Source organism: Thamnophis elegans, chromosome 13 (genome assembly GCF_009769535.1).
Source record: "Thamnophis elegans isolate rThaEle1 chromosome 13, rThaEle1.pri, whole genome shotgun sequence".
Taxonomy (NCBI): Eukaryota; Metazoa; Chordata; class Lepidosauria; order Squamata; family Colubridae; genus Thamnophis; species Thamnophis elegans.
In genome coordinates this window covers 24119950-24136176 of record NC_045553.1, presented here as the reverse complement: position 1 = coordinate 24136176, position 16227 = coordinate 24119950, and the positions used below count along the sequence as shown (strand labels likewise).

Below are 16227 nucleotides of genomic sequence, written 5' to 3'. Positions count from 1 at the left end.
CACTTTTCCAATTTTGTGCAAATATAATTCAAGAAGCAGTTAATATATGGATAACTAAGGAGAGGAGAACAGGGAATATGAATAGAATAGGAATAGAATAGAATAGAATAGGAATAGGAAGAGGAATAGGATAGGATAGGATAGGATAGGATAGGGATAGGGATAGGATAGGATAGGATAGGAAATATAAATAGAATAGAATAGGGAATAGGAATAGAATAGAATTCTTTATTGGCCAAGTGTTTGGACACACAAGGAAGTTGTCTTTGGTGCAGACGCTCTCAGGGTACATAAAAGAAAAAAAAGAAAGAAATGCATTAATCAAGAATCATAAGATACAACACTTAGTGATAGTGTTGATAGAAGAAAAGAGAGAGCACTGTATGTTCAGATTTGCAAGATTTAACTTAGCTGTGCAATAAATTAAAATTAGCAAATCTTATTGTTTTTTCCCCATCACATCTAGCTAGTAAGGGTATCAGGGGGATACATTGTCCCAAAAGGTAATCCTTTATACATGGTAATCTTACATTTATGACCACCATTGAGCCTAATATTTCTGTGGTTAAGTAAGATGGCTGTAAAGCAGGTTCTTTCGTCCCGTTGTAAAATTTCTTGCCACAGTTGTTAAACAAATCACAACACTTGTTAGGTTAATAACACAGTTGTTAGGTGAATCTGGCTTCCCTGTTGATTTGTGACTTATCGAGAAAGTCACAAAATGGGATCACATGAACCTGGGACGTTGCAACCATCAGAAATAAGAGCCAGTTGCCAAATGTCCAAATTCTGAACGCGTGACCATGGGGATACTGCAATGGTTATAACTGGGGAAAACGGTCATAAGTCACTTTTTCCAGTGCCATTGTAATTTCAAACGGTCTGTCAACTCGTAAAGCATCCCTGATCTGCTCTCAAGTTGCCATAGACAGGAGAGAACGGACGGAGCAGCTCGGCAGCCACGAGCAGAGGCACATTCCATGCATACCTTTCTCAAGGCTGTATCTCAGGTTACCAGAGCCAGCTGGAGAGGCGTGTTGCCTACAGCCCGCAAAAGTCCTCTGTTGGAGAGTGTGATTTATGACACACCCTGGGAGGAGTGGGGAAACAGGGTCATAGTTGGGCCATAAATTATGTGGGGGCAGAGCTGACTTCGCTCGGGTACGTGTTGACATGTTGCTCCTAATAAATAACTGGTTTTCTTTAGAAACCTGGCTGGAGGCGCATGAGCTAATTAAGGCATCCCTCAGAACCTTGACACAGTCATTAAATGAATGGTTGTAAATTAAGGATACCCTGTAACCTTTCTCATTCCTTCCTCCCAGTTGTGACATTTCACTAGCAAATTCTCTAGTTGTTCTCTGATCTTAAAATACTATGGCACACTTCACGGAACTGGCTGTGGGAGTTGAGATTTAAAACTAAGCTGGGTCTCACGCGCACTTGGTGGGCTAAATAAAATCCATTTAAAAATCTTTTTCAAACTCCATATGTCAACCAAAAGGTTGCTTTTGGAAAATGAGGGGAGCCGAATGTCAACTCATAAAGTTGCCATGGTGAGGAAGTGGGGGAGCGCATTCCATGCATAGTTTCTGCTAGAGTCAGATCTCAGATTACTGCAGCAGGTTTGGGAGGGGTGTACCTCATTGGAGAATGTGATTTACGACACAGACTAAGGGGAGGGAAGGAACAGGGGTAAAGTTCAGCTATAATTTAAAAAAGGCTCAGATCTGACTGCATAAGATCTTGCCCAATGGTACTCCTAATAAATGACTAGTTTTCTTTTGAAACTTGGCTTGAGACTCATAAATCAATTAGGGCATTGTTTGGAAACCTGACACTGTAAATCAAAAGTACTTTCTTGGGGGCCAGATTCACTCTACTCTTAACTTACCACATTTTCCTCAGGCTCACATAATTTCATCCACACAACCAACATGGTCATGGTACTGTAGCATAAAAGCTTTTTATTGTAGATACTGAACTGTTTGAAGAATTATATTACAGTATAAAGTAAGAGATGAAGAGGAGGACTCAGACAGATGGGGAGGGATAATGGCTTTTGTTTTCCTGAGGATCTTTTGTAACCTTTTGGAAATTGGTCCACCTTCTGGCAGCTTCTGGGGTCGCTGTCTATACACTACAAAAAGAAAGAGCAAAAACAGAGGAGAGAAGTTAATGGAAATAGATACCAGGTGGAAAATCCATGCAAATTGATTGCTATTCCTTCTTCCCACCATACCGCACCATTCCTGTGCTATTTCAAATATTTCAAATTAGCTAGTTGTGTCTTACGTGGAAGGTGGTCAAAATCCAAAATATAAGCCTGATGGAAGAAATGTCCTTCTGGGTTCAGTTCCAAATGGGGAGAAAGACACTGCAAACAATGGCGGCTGTTTGGAAAGATGGCTTTTAATGGTGGATAGGAAGACATGGTTTGGGAAAGAGAGAGACAAAGACAAAGACAAAGACAAAGACAGACAGGGACAGACAGAGCAACAAAGAGTGACAGAGAGACAGAGAGACACAGAAAGAGGCAGAGAGAGAGACAAAGAGACAGAGAGAGACAGAAAAACAGAGAGAGACAGAGAGGGAAACAGAGAGAGACAGAGAGGGAAACAGAGAGACAGACAGAGAGACAGAGACAGACAGAGAGCGTCAGAGAGCATCAGAGAGAGAGAGAGACAGAGACAGAGAGAGAGAGAAAGATTTATACCCTCTGTTGGGCTTTGAATTTGAGTTTTCATTCTGATTGGGATTGGTTGTCAGACTCCTATGGGGCCATGCAGGGGCAACTCTGTCCTGAGTCCCAAGCTTGGATGACTCTTGTTGGGTGATGATGCTGTGGAAGGGCTTTGGATTCCTATTATGGCTCTGCCTGAAGGGGGTAGATCTTTGTTATGTAGAATGGACTGGCTCAGGCCTTAATGGCCCATTGACAAAGTTAGGGGGGCTGACTTTCTGCCTCCATTTCAGGGGGAATATTCTGCTCTTGTTAATGTTTCCTAAAATATTTCATTTTTCTAGGAGAAGAGTGGGTACTAACATAATAAGTATAATCTTTATTGTCATTGTACTTAAATACAACAAAGTTGGTTGTAACTTCCTACAAGCCATACAAATCTTGTCTCCCAGTCTAGATCCCTGAGGGCCATCAGTGAAATTAGGGATGGAGTAATACCTAGATTTTTTTGATGCTGATCAGTCAAGAGCTGATGAGATTTAAAGCAGATTTAGCTGATCCAGAAGAACATACTGCCTGCATAATCACTGGAGGGACACAATGCTCGCATTGTAAATATCACAGCTTAGAATTCCACCCCAGGGAGAGACCAGGGGAAAATCTATTTAGGACCCTTCTCCATGCAAAACCTTATTAACTGCCTTCTTTCATAATCGTCACCAGACAAAAGGATGTTGAAAGAAAGAATGGAGAAGGAACTTGGCAATTTTCAGAATGCTCAAGAGAAAATTGTACACTTTGGTAAGTCCTGTTTCCAAGCTTCGGGGGATTTTGCTATGCCTAGACATCATGTTCTGACCCAGGACTCCCAAGAGCATGAAGCAAACTCCTTGTCCCAATAAGAAACCCTTTTATTAATTGTGAATTCTGCTCATTCACATCCAGCAAAGTCTTTCAAGGGAGGATTTACAGTCACAGACCTTATCTGGCTTGGAGAGCTGCCAGGCTGATATCTGCAAAACGTGGCAAGGGGCCTCGGAGAGTCACGAGCCAATTAAGCGAACTAATTGTCTCCTACAAACTCCACTCCCCTTTTGCTCCTCTTTTATTTCCTCTGGGACACCGACCACCTGTGGCCTTACTCCCAAGTTGACCCCTGTTCTTTAGCTGTTCCCTCCATTTGGCAACTCTGCACATGTGCTCCAGCTGTTCTTCTGCCTCACTGATGTCTGACTCCGAAGGCAGCTGATAACTGGCATACAGCTCTGGCCCCCTCTCTGCCTCCGACACAGAGCCCTCATCAGAACCTTCCCCAGTCTCCAGGACTGGCCTAGGTTCCTTCCCAACCTCCTCACTGTCCAAATCTGCTGCCCGCTCTGCTGGCCACTGGAGGGCCAAAACAGGATAGAAACCAATCAAGGAGAGAAGCAACCTAGAACAAGGGAATTCCCTAACAGTGAGAACAGTTAACCAGTGGAACAGCTTGCCTTCCCAAGTTGTGGGTGCTCCATCACTGGAGGTTTTTAAGAAGAGAATGGACAGCCACACGTCTGAAATGTTACAGGAGGGATGTTAAACTCACATCATCATGATGATGTCACATGATGTATCAGAGCTTTTTCCCCCATTTGTTTAACCGGCATGGGCGTGGCCAGCGCATGACGCATTCAGCCCGCAGGCTGGGAGTTTGACAGCCCTGCATTATAGGGTCTCCTGCTTGAGCAGGGGGCTGGATTAAATGACCTCCAAGGTCCCTTCTGTTCAGAATTATTCTGGACATGGCTCACCTTGGGAGAGGTTTCCTGAGCTCACGCTTTTAATGCTGTACTCCATTCTTTTCACACCCCATGTTCAACCACATGAAGTGGGACGGAAAGCTAGCACATTGCACCCTCCCCAACTGCTATGCTTGGCCATGTTTTCTTGATTTACAATGGTCCACCAATCCAATCTTTGGGATTAGAGAAGAGCAACGAAGAGGATTAGGGGACTGGAGGCTAAATCATATGAAGAACGATTGCAGGAACTGGATATGGCTAGTTTAATGAAAAGAAGGACCAGGGGAGACATGATAGCAGTGTTCCAATATGTCAGGGGTTGCCACAAAGAAGAGGGAGTCAAGGTATTCTCCAAAGCACCTGAGGACAGGACAAGAATCAATGGGTGGAAACTAATCAAGGAGAGAAGCAACTTAGAATTAAGGAGAAATTTCCTGACAGTTAGAACAATTAATCAATGGAACTACTTGCCTCCAGAAGTTTTGAATGGAAGTTTTCAAGAAGATGTTGGATAACCATTTGTCTGAAGTGGTGTAGGGTTTCCTGCATAGGCAGGGAGTTGGACTAGAAGACCTCCAAGGTCCCCTCCAACTCTGTTATTCTATATTAGTTTATGGCTGTATGAGGCAACCCAGTCCATAAGGTTAATTCCACAATAAACTCAAGTACTCTGTGCAAATGTCACCATTGACTGTTTAAGTCATTGAGGGTTTTTCTAGAGGCATCTGGAATGGCTGGCCAGGTGACTGCACTGAGCCATGGCCCTCCACACTTATTTAAACCAAAAGGAAACAGGGACAGGTAAAGAATGCAGCATCAGAAATCTACCTTGCACTCGCTGACTCGTGAGCTTCCGGAAATTTTGATCTGCAAAAGGAAGAAAGATATGCATTTTTAAAATAATCCTTTGGGGAACATGTGAAACTTTTAGAGTAGAGTAGAGTAGAGTAGAGTAGAGTAGAGTAGAGTAGAGTAGAGTAGAGTAGAGTAGAGTAGAGTAGAGTAGAGTAGAGTAGAGTAGAGTAGAGTAGAGTAGAGTAGGACACAACAGAACAGAACAGAACAGAATAGAATAGAATAGAATAGAATAGAATAGAATAGAATAGTTCTTGTCAACTTCAAACCGATTTTAGTGTTACTATTCATTGTTTTAATATTTTCTATTGTTGTTTTTATTTATTGTTAAATGCCTATAGTCACATCTAGGTAAGAATGGCCGCATATTAGACAGACAGACAGACAGACAGACAGACAGACAGATGATTGATAGATGAATAATAGCTGATAGATATAGATATAAATATAGGTATAGGTATAGATATAGATATAGGTATAGCTATAGCTATAGCTATAGCTATAGGTATAGGTATAGGTATAGGTATAGGTATAGGTATAGATATAGATATAGATTATAGATATAGATACAGATACAGATACAGATACAGATACAGATACAGATACAGATACAGATACAGATACAGATATAGATATAGATATTAGATGACAGACAGACAGACAGACATAGACATAGACATAGACATAGACATAGACATAGACATAGACATAGACATAGACATAGACATAGACATAGACATAGACATAGACATAGACATAGACATAGACATAGACATAGACATAGATGGATGGAGAGGGGGGAGGGAGGAGGGAGAACAAGTGCTCCCTACAACAGTCATTCAGGTTTGCAAAAACAAAATATTCTTCCCGTTTCATCTCCCCTCCCCCAAAGGAAGACTGTTGAGCAAGGTGGTTAGACTACAAGACCTCCAAGGTCCCTTCCAACTCTTCTGTTATTCTGAGAAGGTTGCACTGAAAATTCTAGCCTCGTTGCTTTACCCTTCTGTGTCATATTCTTCCTCCTCGTCTTTTTCCTCCTCCACACTGGGGTTTAATAAAGCTTCTCTCAGTTTGATGGCCAAGATGAGGGCGCCAAACACAACGGGCAGAAAGACAAAGAAACCCACAAGAAGCCAGTTTCTTGTTGAAAATGGTTTGGGCTGATTATTGCTCCGGACTACAACTAGAAAAGAAAGAACAACAATGTAAAATTATTCTAAGGAAAGTAATACAAGACAATAGACAATACAATAGCAGAGTTGGAAAGGACCTTGGAGGTCTTCTAGTCCAACCCCCTGCCTAGGCAGGAAACCCTATACCATTTCAGACAAATGGCTGTCCAACATCTTCTTAAAGACTTCCAGTGTTCCGGCATTCACAACTTCTGGAGGCAATTTCTGTTCCACTGATTAATTGTTCTAACTGTCAGGAAATTTCTCCTCAGTTCTAAGTTGCTTCTGTCCTTACAAATTACATCACCTATCCCTAAAATTCCTTATTCCTTCATATCAACAAATCTTACTTATCAAGTACCTAAAATGATCAACTGTTTAAACTGAATCCAGAAGGCAATTAGCAACCTTTCTGCGCAACTTTCAATCAAAGTATGATGCCACTTCGAATCAGGCAAAATCCAGGCTCAGTATAACACTCAAACCAAAAGTGGAACTTCAAGCATCATAATAAAATTATACCGTCAATAAATTCTATTTGCAGCATACACCACACCCCTAAAAAACACCTTGTGAAATGAGAAATGGGAAAGAGGGGAAGGGAAGGGAAGGGAAGGGGAGAGGGAGGGAGGAATAAGAAGGAGGAAGGGAGGAAGAAAGGTCAGGAAGAATACGAGGGAGGGAGGAAAACAAGGAGAAGGAAGGAAGGATAGCTCTTTTACAAAGGAAGAAAAGAGAGAAGAGGGAGGAAGGAAGGAAGGAAAGAAAGAAAAAAGAAAAGAGAGAAGAGGGAGGGAGGGGAAAAGGAAGGAAGGAAGGAAAACCAGGAGATGGAAAGATAGCTCTTTTACAAGGGAAGAGAAGAGAGAAGAGAGAAGAGAGAAGAGAGAAGAGAGAAGAGAGAAGAGAGAAGAGAGAAGAGAGAAGAGAGAAGAGGGAGGGAGGGAGGGAGGGAGGGAGGAAGGAAGGAAGGAAGGAAGGAAGGAAGGAAGGAAAACCAGGAGAGGGAAAGATAGCTCTTTTACAAGGGGAGAGAAGAGAGAAGAAAGAAGAGAGAAGAGAGAAGAGAGAAGAGAGAAGAGAGAAGAGGGAGGGAGGGAGGGAGGAAGGAAGGAAGGAAGGAAGGAAGGAAGGAAGGAAGGAAAACCAGGAGAGGGAAGGAGGGATAGCTCTTTTACAAGGGAAGAAAAGAGAAATGAGGGAGGAAGGAAGGAAGGAAGGAAGGAAGGAAGGAAGGAAGGAAGGAAGGAAGGAAGGAAGGAAGGAAGGAGGGGAGGGGAGGGGAGGGAAGGGAAGGGAAGGAAGGGAAAGGAAAAGTGGTATGTGCCAGTTCTCCAAACTACGCAAAATTTCCAGTACCAGTTCTCCTGAACCCATCAGAACCTGCTAGAATTCACCCCTGTTTTGGCAGTTCTCCAAACCGGTCACAACTTTAGCTACGGGTTCTCCCGAAGGTGGGCGAACCTGTCGCAGCCCACCCCTGGTGCTATTGCTGCAGGGCAGAGCCAGCCACAACCTATCCTGTTTTGCTGCAGGCACCCCTGCCTGCGACACAAGGGTTAAGTACAACTTCTCCTTGTCAAAATATGTAGAAGTAAGGAAACCCACCGCTTCGGAAACTGCTGTCGATGCTTCCGCCTAAGCCTCCTTCATCTGATACGTCACACTCCGGAGGAGCCCAGCCTGGGTTGCAGTGACAATTCCCTTTGTTGTTGCACTTCTGAATTGCATCCGAGAAAGAGGAAGGGAAGAAAAACACCATTATTTGCCTGGTCTCAGCTCCCTCTTCCGCTCCAGCATTTCCCACCCACCCTTCCAATCCTGAGGGGGGGGTGGGGATGCAGGAATCCTTGATATTTTCACGCCTGAGATCCCACAAGGAGTGTTGAGTGCCGGCTGGGGTGCCCTCACAAAATGGCTGTCAATTTACCAGCACCACCTTCCCTTGTTTCTAACTAACAGATTAACAGAGTTGGAAGAGACCTTGTAGGTCATCTAGGTCCATTCCTGACAGATGGCAGTCCAGTCCCTTCTCTGGGGATGAAGCTCCCACAACTTCCAAAGGCAACTTCTTTTCCACGGGTTGATTGTTCTCACTGTCAGAAAATTTCTCCTTATTTCCAGGTTGAATCTCTTCTGGATCAGTTTCCATCCATTCTTCTTCGTTTGGCCTTCAGGTGCTTTGGAGAATAGCTTGACGCCTTCCTCTCTGTGGCAGCCCCTCAAATATTGGAATGCTATCATGTTTCCCCTGGTCCTTCTCTTCTCTAGACTATCCATGCCCAGTTCCTGCAACTGTTCTTCGTATGTTTTAGCCTCCAGTTCCCTAATCCTCTTTGTTGCTCTTCTCTGCACCTTTTCCTAAAGTCTCAGCATCTTTTTTATAGTGTGGTGACCAAAACTGGATGCAGGATTCTAGGTATGGCCTTACTAATGCTTTATAGAGTGGTATAAATACCTCCCTTGATCTTGATTGTATCCCTCTGTTAATGAAATTTAGGATTGCATTGGCTCTGAAGGCAAGTCATTCTCCTGGTGCATTTTTCTCACTGTCGGAAAATTCCTCCTTATCTCTAGGTTGAATCTCTCCTTGTTCAGTTTCCATCCATTATTCCTTGTCTGGGCTTCAGGTGCCTTGGAGAATAAGTTGACCCCCTCCTCTCTGGGGCAGCCCCTCAAATATTGGAACACCGCTATCATGTCGGCCAGCTAAAATTGTTTTACCCTTCCCCCCAAGGAGTGATCATTTGCCGCTCCTCAAAAGGGACATGTCCTATAATTGCCCCAGGAGAAGGTGTGATGGCGAAATCAATGTAGGTGTGCAACAGTGAACTTGTCAATACAGGTTTTATTATTGACTCACTCCTTTCCCGTGGCACTTTAATTGTGGATTACAGGTTGTTCTGATTACAGCTCGATCGACGCACTTCTGATTCATGCAAATCTTAAAAGAGGAAAAGGGATTTTTTAGAAAAAAATAATTTCCCCCCGATGATAGACATGTGCTCATTCCAAGCATATTTAAACCTGAACTGGAACAATGTCGCCACAGGACAATTCAGAGCAGCTGTCCGTCTGCAAGAAAGCAACCAAACTCAGAGAGCACCAAGGACCCCACAAAAAAAATTTCGCTAAATAAAATTTACACAACCAGAAGTAGAATATAATTCAGTACTAGTGGCAAGGGAAGATTTGTATGAGTGTGAGGGGGGGACAGGAGGGAGGGAGAGAAAAAGAGAGGGAGAGAGAGAAAGAGAGGGGAGGGCAGGGGAAGGGAGAGAATGAGAGAGAGAAAGAGAGAGGGAGAGAGAGAGAGGGAGAAAGAGAGAAAGAGGGAGAGAGAAAGAGTGAGGGAGAGAAAGAGAGACAAAGACAAAGAGAAAGAAAGAGAAAGAGGAGAGGGAGGGAGAGAAAGAGAGGGAACGAGAGAGAGAGGGAGAAAGGGGGAGAGAGAAAGAGCCAGGGAGAGAGAGGAAAAAAGAGAAAGAGAGCGAGGGAGAGAGAGAGAAAGAGAGGGAGAGAAAGAGAGAAAGAAAGAGAGAGGGAGAGAAAGAAAGAAACTGAAAGAGTGAGAGGGAGAGAGGGAAAGAGAGAGGGAGAGAAAGAGAGAGAAAGAGAGAGGGAGAGAGAGAAAGAGAGAGAAAGAGAAAATGAGAAAGAGAGAATGAATCAAAGCAACCTTTTGACTTTCTGGATCCCCTTGGGGTAGAGAAGAACCATACTAGGGTAGAAGACAAAGAGTCCATCCATTGTGAGGAGCCCCTGCGCCACACATACCCTACGGCTTTTGTATCCCAAATTCAGACCTTTACCTTGTTTTCTCCGCAGACGGTACCATCGTGAATCAGGAAGGGATCTTTTATGCCCGGCCCCTTCAAATAGTCTAAAGTGACACATAAGCGATTCTGCACTTTGGCGTAAATGATGGCGGCGCTTTCCAAAAAGAAAGGGACTCTATTTGGATAGTCGCAAACCAGTTTTCCACACCTCAGATCTCTGTAGGTGGAATATAAAGAAACAGAGAGTGAAGCACAGTTTCACACCTACTATCAGTGTCCCGAACATCAAATATTCTAACCTCGGTCAACATACAGTTGGGTTTGTTTGAGGATAGGTTAAAGTTGTTTGTTCGTTCCTTTTGTTGTTGTTGTTTAAGCCAGATTTGTGGCTTAAACAACTTGTGGAGTACTGTGAAGCCATTACCATGGCAACTCCACTGCGCTGTCCAATAGAAGCCATTTTATGGCAGTACAGTAGAAGCCATTTTAGAATAGAATAACAGAGTTGGGATGCACCTTTGGGTCATCTAGTCCAACCTCAACCCTATCCAAATAGGAGATCCTACATCATTTCTGACAGATGGCAGTTCAATCTCTTCTTGGAAACCACCAGTGATGGAAGCTCCCACAACATCTAAATGCAACTTCTGTTCCATGGGTTGATTGTTCTCTCTGTCAGAAAATTCCTCCTTATTTCCAGGTTCAATCTCTCCTTGTTCAGTTTCCACCCATTATTCCCTGTCTGGTCTTCAGGTGCTATCAAAAATAGCTTGACCCCAGAAGAAGGAGCCACATCGTGATGTTACAACGTGCGGCTTCGATACTCTGAGACCGCCGTTGACACTTTTGCCGCTGGGGGTCCATTGAAACCTAAACTGTCCTGTAGAGATGGTGATCAGGAAGACAAAGCCTTGCTGGTCTCAGGGATATCGCAAAATCCCTGTTAAACCCAAAGGAAGTGCTTTATGCCCAGGGTAAAAAGGCAGCCCCTAGGCTGATGAAATCAGGACGCTCTGGAAGGAAGGAAGTGAAAAGAGAAAGTGAGTCCATCTGGTGAGGTATTTTTTCTATTTTGCTAAAGACTGCCCAAAGAAATGTTTCTTTAAAGCCAAATTAGATCCTTAAACAAAAGAACTGAGTGGCAAAAATAATCCTAATGGGATCACTGTGGAAAGTTTTTTTTTCCTTTGTCATTGTAACTATTTTTGTGGATTGAAATGCTTGTAACGTTCTTCATCTCTCCTCTTAAAGTGAACTGATTGATTTTTTCTCCTGCTTCTTGTTGCTTTATTTTTTTGGCCTGTGGATTAAAACTTTCATTTTTATTTTAACATTTCTTCCTACTACTTATTATTAAATCACACTAAAAGCAATCTAAAGAACTTTGTTTCCTACAGAAGGTGAAAATTAACTGCCAGTCAGAGTTGTTTGAAACAACGTATCTCTTTCTTTATTTGACTTCACTAACTTTGCAGCTGAAGGGTTTGCAACTTGTTTACAAAAACTGATAAAAAACCAAGGGCACGAACTGTTTTCACAGGTGCCTCAGAGAATTATTTTGGCAGGGAAAGAAAGAAGAAAGAAAGAAAGAAAGAAAGAAAGAAGGAAGGAAGGAAGGAAGGAAGGAAGGAAAGAAAGAAAGAAGGAAGGGGGGAACAGAATCATTCCCCTTTGAAGAGCATAAAAGAACTTGTGTTTAAGTCAATTTAAAATAAAAGTAAGAGAGGCCTGGAAGACTAGACTGGTAGTCATTATTAGTTTTTTCTCTCTCTCTCTCTCTCTCTTCTGTTTTGGAAATATGGGTCAATACTTAGATGAGGAAACCTTAAAATTCCAAAATATCTTGGCTGGAATTCAAAATCTATTGGAAGGATATGGGAGAATTGAGAAGAAACTGGAAAGACTAGTCTTCCTCACAGCAAAAGATGATGGTATTGGAGCTCCAAAAATTAAAAGGGAGAATAAAGATATAGAAGATAAAGATAAGACAATAGATGAATTTATTAATGGAGCAAATGTGGGTGAAAATGGAAAGGGAATGTGGAAAAGGGAATTCGACGAATTGGAGCTCTACCCCAGATTCCAGGACACAGAAGAGAAAAAAATACTAATGATGATAGACATAAGAAGAGAATTTTTTTCAGAAGGAAGATTGACAAACAAAGACAAGTTAACTTTAATAGCAACTGGTGGGCAAGGAGATTATCTGAGAGACCCTTCAAGCAAAAAAGTGCAGAGAGAAGCCTTTAAAAACCTTATAAAGGAGATACAAAGAAGACTGACTGACTCTACAATTGGCAAGAGAGATAACACTGTTTTGTTACTGGAAAGATACAGGTTGACAATGAAAGTTGGTAATAAAAAATTAGATTGTTTTTTTAATATGATTAATAAGTAGGAGTTTTGTAACTCCTAGATTGTTTTAGTTTGTTATTAAATATTTACTCGCTAACAATTAATTAACCATAAATAATAATAATCAAATGATAATGGATATAGCGTAATGATATATACATGTATTGACAATTTAATAAAAGAAATTTGGATATAAATTATAAATTGTGACTTGGGAAAAAGACCTATAAATTTTATTAACAAATTTTCATTTAGATCTTGTTATAAAGGTGTAGGGGTTTTTTTGGGGGGAGGGCTGATGAGAGGAGATGGGGCATAAATAGTAAATGATTTTTAGCCAATTATAATAACAACAAGGAAATGTTAATGGACATTGTTTAACAATATATACATGCTATGGTATTGGTTAAAGTAACTTGGATATAAATTTTAGTCAGTGAGTTGGAAAAAAAGGGGGGAAGGCTTAGAAACTTTATTAATTGACTTTTACTTAAAAGATGCTATAAAGGTGTAATATTATTGGAGGACTTTTTGAAATAGCTCATGAATGACATTATATGATTGTGTCTTTAAGTATGAATGATTTGAGGTAAAAGCATGTTCAAATAACTGTAGTCAAATAAGAATTGTGGTACATTGATAGTAAGATATACAAAGATTTTTGACTTAAAGTGTATAATCTAATATGAACTATAAGTAATGACTGTGGAAGAAATGCACGAAAGTTATATGTAACCAATCGACACGCTTTCTACAAGATGTAATGAAGGATGATTCTTTTTTTGTTTTTTTGTTCAATTAAAATTTAAAAAAATCCAAAAACAATAGCTTGACCCCCTCCTCTCTGTGGCAGCCACTCAAATATTGGAAGACTGCTTTCATATCCCCCCTGGTCCTTCTCTTCATTAGACTAGCCATGCCCAGTTCCTGCAACTGTTCATTGTATATTTTAGCTTCCAATCCTCAAATCATCTTGGTTGCTCTTCTCTGCATTTTTTCTAGAGTCTCAACATCTTTTTTACAGTGCGGTGACCAAAACTGGATAGAATACTGTAGGCGTGGTCTTTACTAGGGTTTTAAGACTTTGGAAAAAAACTTGACCTCCCCCCCTCTTCTCTGTGGCAGCCCCTCAAATATTGGAAGACTGCTATCCTGTCTCCCCTGGTCCTTCTCTTCATTAGACTAGCCATGGCCAGTTCCTGCAACTGTTCAGCATATATATTTAGCCCCCAGTCCCCTAATCACCTTGGCTGGTTCACAAAAGGGGACTTGTGTCTTTTGCTTGTTGGGTGAGGAAGAGTTAAGGAGGTTAAGAATGAAGAGAGTTTTGCCTCTCAGAATTTTAGGTACATCCCTGCTGGAGGTTTTTAAGAAAAGTTTGGAACACCATCTGTCCAGAGTCGGAATAAGGAATCCTGCCCTGGGAAGGGGGTTGGACTGGAGGGGTTGTTTTTGAGGGCTTGTTGTGGCTCTTGGCTGGATTTTATTTTCATAAAATATTATATTTTATACACAAAATGCTATACACAAAACATTAGATCTCGGCAAGCAGAGAGCATCATAAATACTGTATCTACTAAATAGGTATTTACTCAACTAATTTGTGATGACTGCTTTTCCTTACAGGTTAATATGAATTTCCGACACAAAATTAAGGCATCCATCTAAAAGAAGTTGTCAAATGGGCTGGATTCACATAACACATTTTCACATGCTGTGTGAATCCAGTCCATTTGACATCTTCTTCTGGTCTGGTGCCTTAATTTTATGTCGGAAATTCATATTAACCTTGTAAGGAAAAGCAATAAAGAACTGCCATGAACTGTAAAGATGGTAACAAAGGTGGCAAGGAAGGTCATAAAAAATAGGGCCAAACTCACTTAACAGCTGTCTCACTTAGCAACAATATGAATTTTGGGCTCAATTTCCCAAAATTGGGGTTGGACGCCAAGGACTACCTGCATTATTTGTTCTGACCCAGCTCCCCAAACACAACAAACCCTCTGAACTCAGAGATTCCTTTAATTAGGAGTGCGGGCAGCCCAGCAAAAAAGTTTCTCTCTCACCACAGGCTAACAAGTCTGTCCCAGGGAGATAAATAGTTGTCTGCCACATCTATTCATCTCCGCCCCCTGCCTTTTATCCACAGAGCTAGGGTGGGGCTTCGCTAGCAGTGGTGACTCTTCCAGCCCAAGGACCGGCCCATAGATTTCCTCTGCTCTCCTCTCCTCTGCCTTCTGTGCATCTGCATGTCAGGCACTGGACCCAGATGTTCCTCCTCTTCCTCATCAGCCACCTCCACACCTGGGGGTTATTGATTCTCCATCTGAGGGCTGACAGATGGCCCAGATTCCCCCTCTGTCTCTCTGTCTTGGTCTCTGTCTCTGTCTGTTTGTCTCTCTCTCTGTGTCTGTCTCTGTCTGTGTGCATGTGTGTCTGTGTGTGTGTGTCTGTGTATGTGTCTGTCTCTCTCCTTCTGTCTGTCTCTGTTTCTCTGTCTATCTATCTGTGTATCTTTCTCTCTCTCTCTCTGTCTCTCTCTCTCTGTCTCTGTCTCTCTCCTTCTGTCTGTCTGTCTGTCTCTGTCTCTGTCTGTGTCTCTCACTCTCTCTCCCCCTCCCAGCTCCATTCCCTCTTCCTCCTTGGAGCTCTCAGATTGTCTTGATGCTGACCCTAACTCCCACACCTCCTCCTCTGATTCAGCTACTGGAGGGGCTGGTGGCTGACAGGCCACAACAATATTATTTTGGTACTGAACTAATTCTGACTCCTGACTGATGTATTGTCTGCCCTGTCATGACAGTAGCTCGATTTAATTAATGAACAACTATGCCACAGCATAATCTTTGGGGGATTTGGAGAGAGTGACCACGGTCATAAAGCAGAGCCTTGATTTGTGGTTAGTTTGTTAGTATGTTCTGACATACTGCCACTGACAGTCCTGGTATCCTCCTGCAGTAGAACCACAGTGGCCCATCCTGTCCTTTTGACTGTTAATTTCTTCGTAGCATTGGAGAGATCCACTTTTCGATTCTGAAAAACATGGCACAGGTCCAAAGCTTTACAAGCGAAGTCAATGTGTCAGGCCTGCAGTCATATTCCTTTCTGGATCTTTGGCCTGCCACACTTTCTATTATTCCACTATGCTGTTTCATTAGTGAGGAATTGGGAGTGGGGATTGTACGGAGTTAAATGATATGTAGCCAAAACAAAATTCTTTCTAGAAAGCCAAGGTCATCCTTTGTCTCTGCATATCTGCACCTGACCAGAACTGGATGGGTGGAACTGCCAGCATGGCAGTCGAAGATTGGACCATATGATGGACTTGTGGTGTGGGGGCAAGAATTTGAACTTTCAACTGGGTGGGAAAACCCAGGAAGCTTTCAAGATTTGGGTTTTCACAGATGTGCCAACATGGCTGTCTTAATAAATTGCAACTTTCAGCAATATTTTGCTTTGGACTCTGATTTAATTTTGGATGTTATTTGGAACCTGGAGTGGGGAGGGAATGGAAATTTTACAGTATTCTTCCCCTGGAGTGGGGAGGGAATGGGGATTTTACAATATCCTTCCCCTGGAGTGAGGAGGGAATGGAGATTTTGAAG

At 42.3% G+C, this 16227-nt stretch overlaps 1 protein-coding gene across 1 annotated transcript in view; it reads right to left on the bottom strand.

Moving 5' to 3' along the window:
- Positions 1–6311: 6311 nt before the first annotated feature.
- Positions 6312–16227, bottom strand: part of LOC116516835 (disintegrin and metalloproteinase domain-containing protein 2-like) — a 91452-nt gene continuing 81536 nt past the window's right edge. The window contains exons 27-31 of the mRNA XM_032229464.1: positions 15550–15655; positions 10301–10484; positions 9352–9432; positions 8097–8208; positions 6312–6499 (exon numbers count right to left, since the gene is read on the bottom strand). Coding sequence (XP_032085355.1) covers positions 6312–6499; positions 8097–8208; positions 9352–9432; positions 10301–10484; positions 15550–15655 — 671 coding nt within the window. The remainder of the gene's footprint in view (positions 6500–8096; positions 8209–9351; positions 9433–10300; positions 10485–15549; positions 15656–16227) is intronic.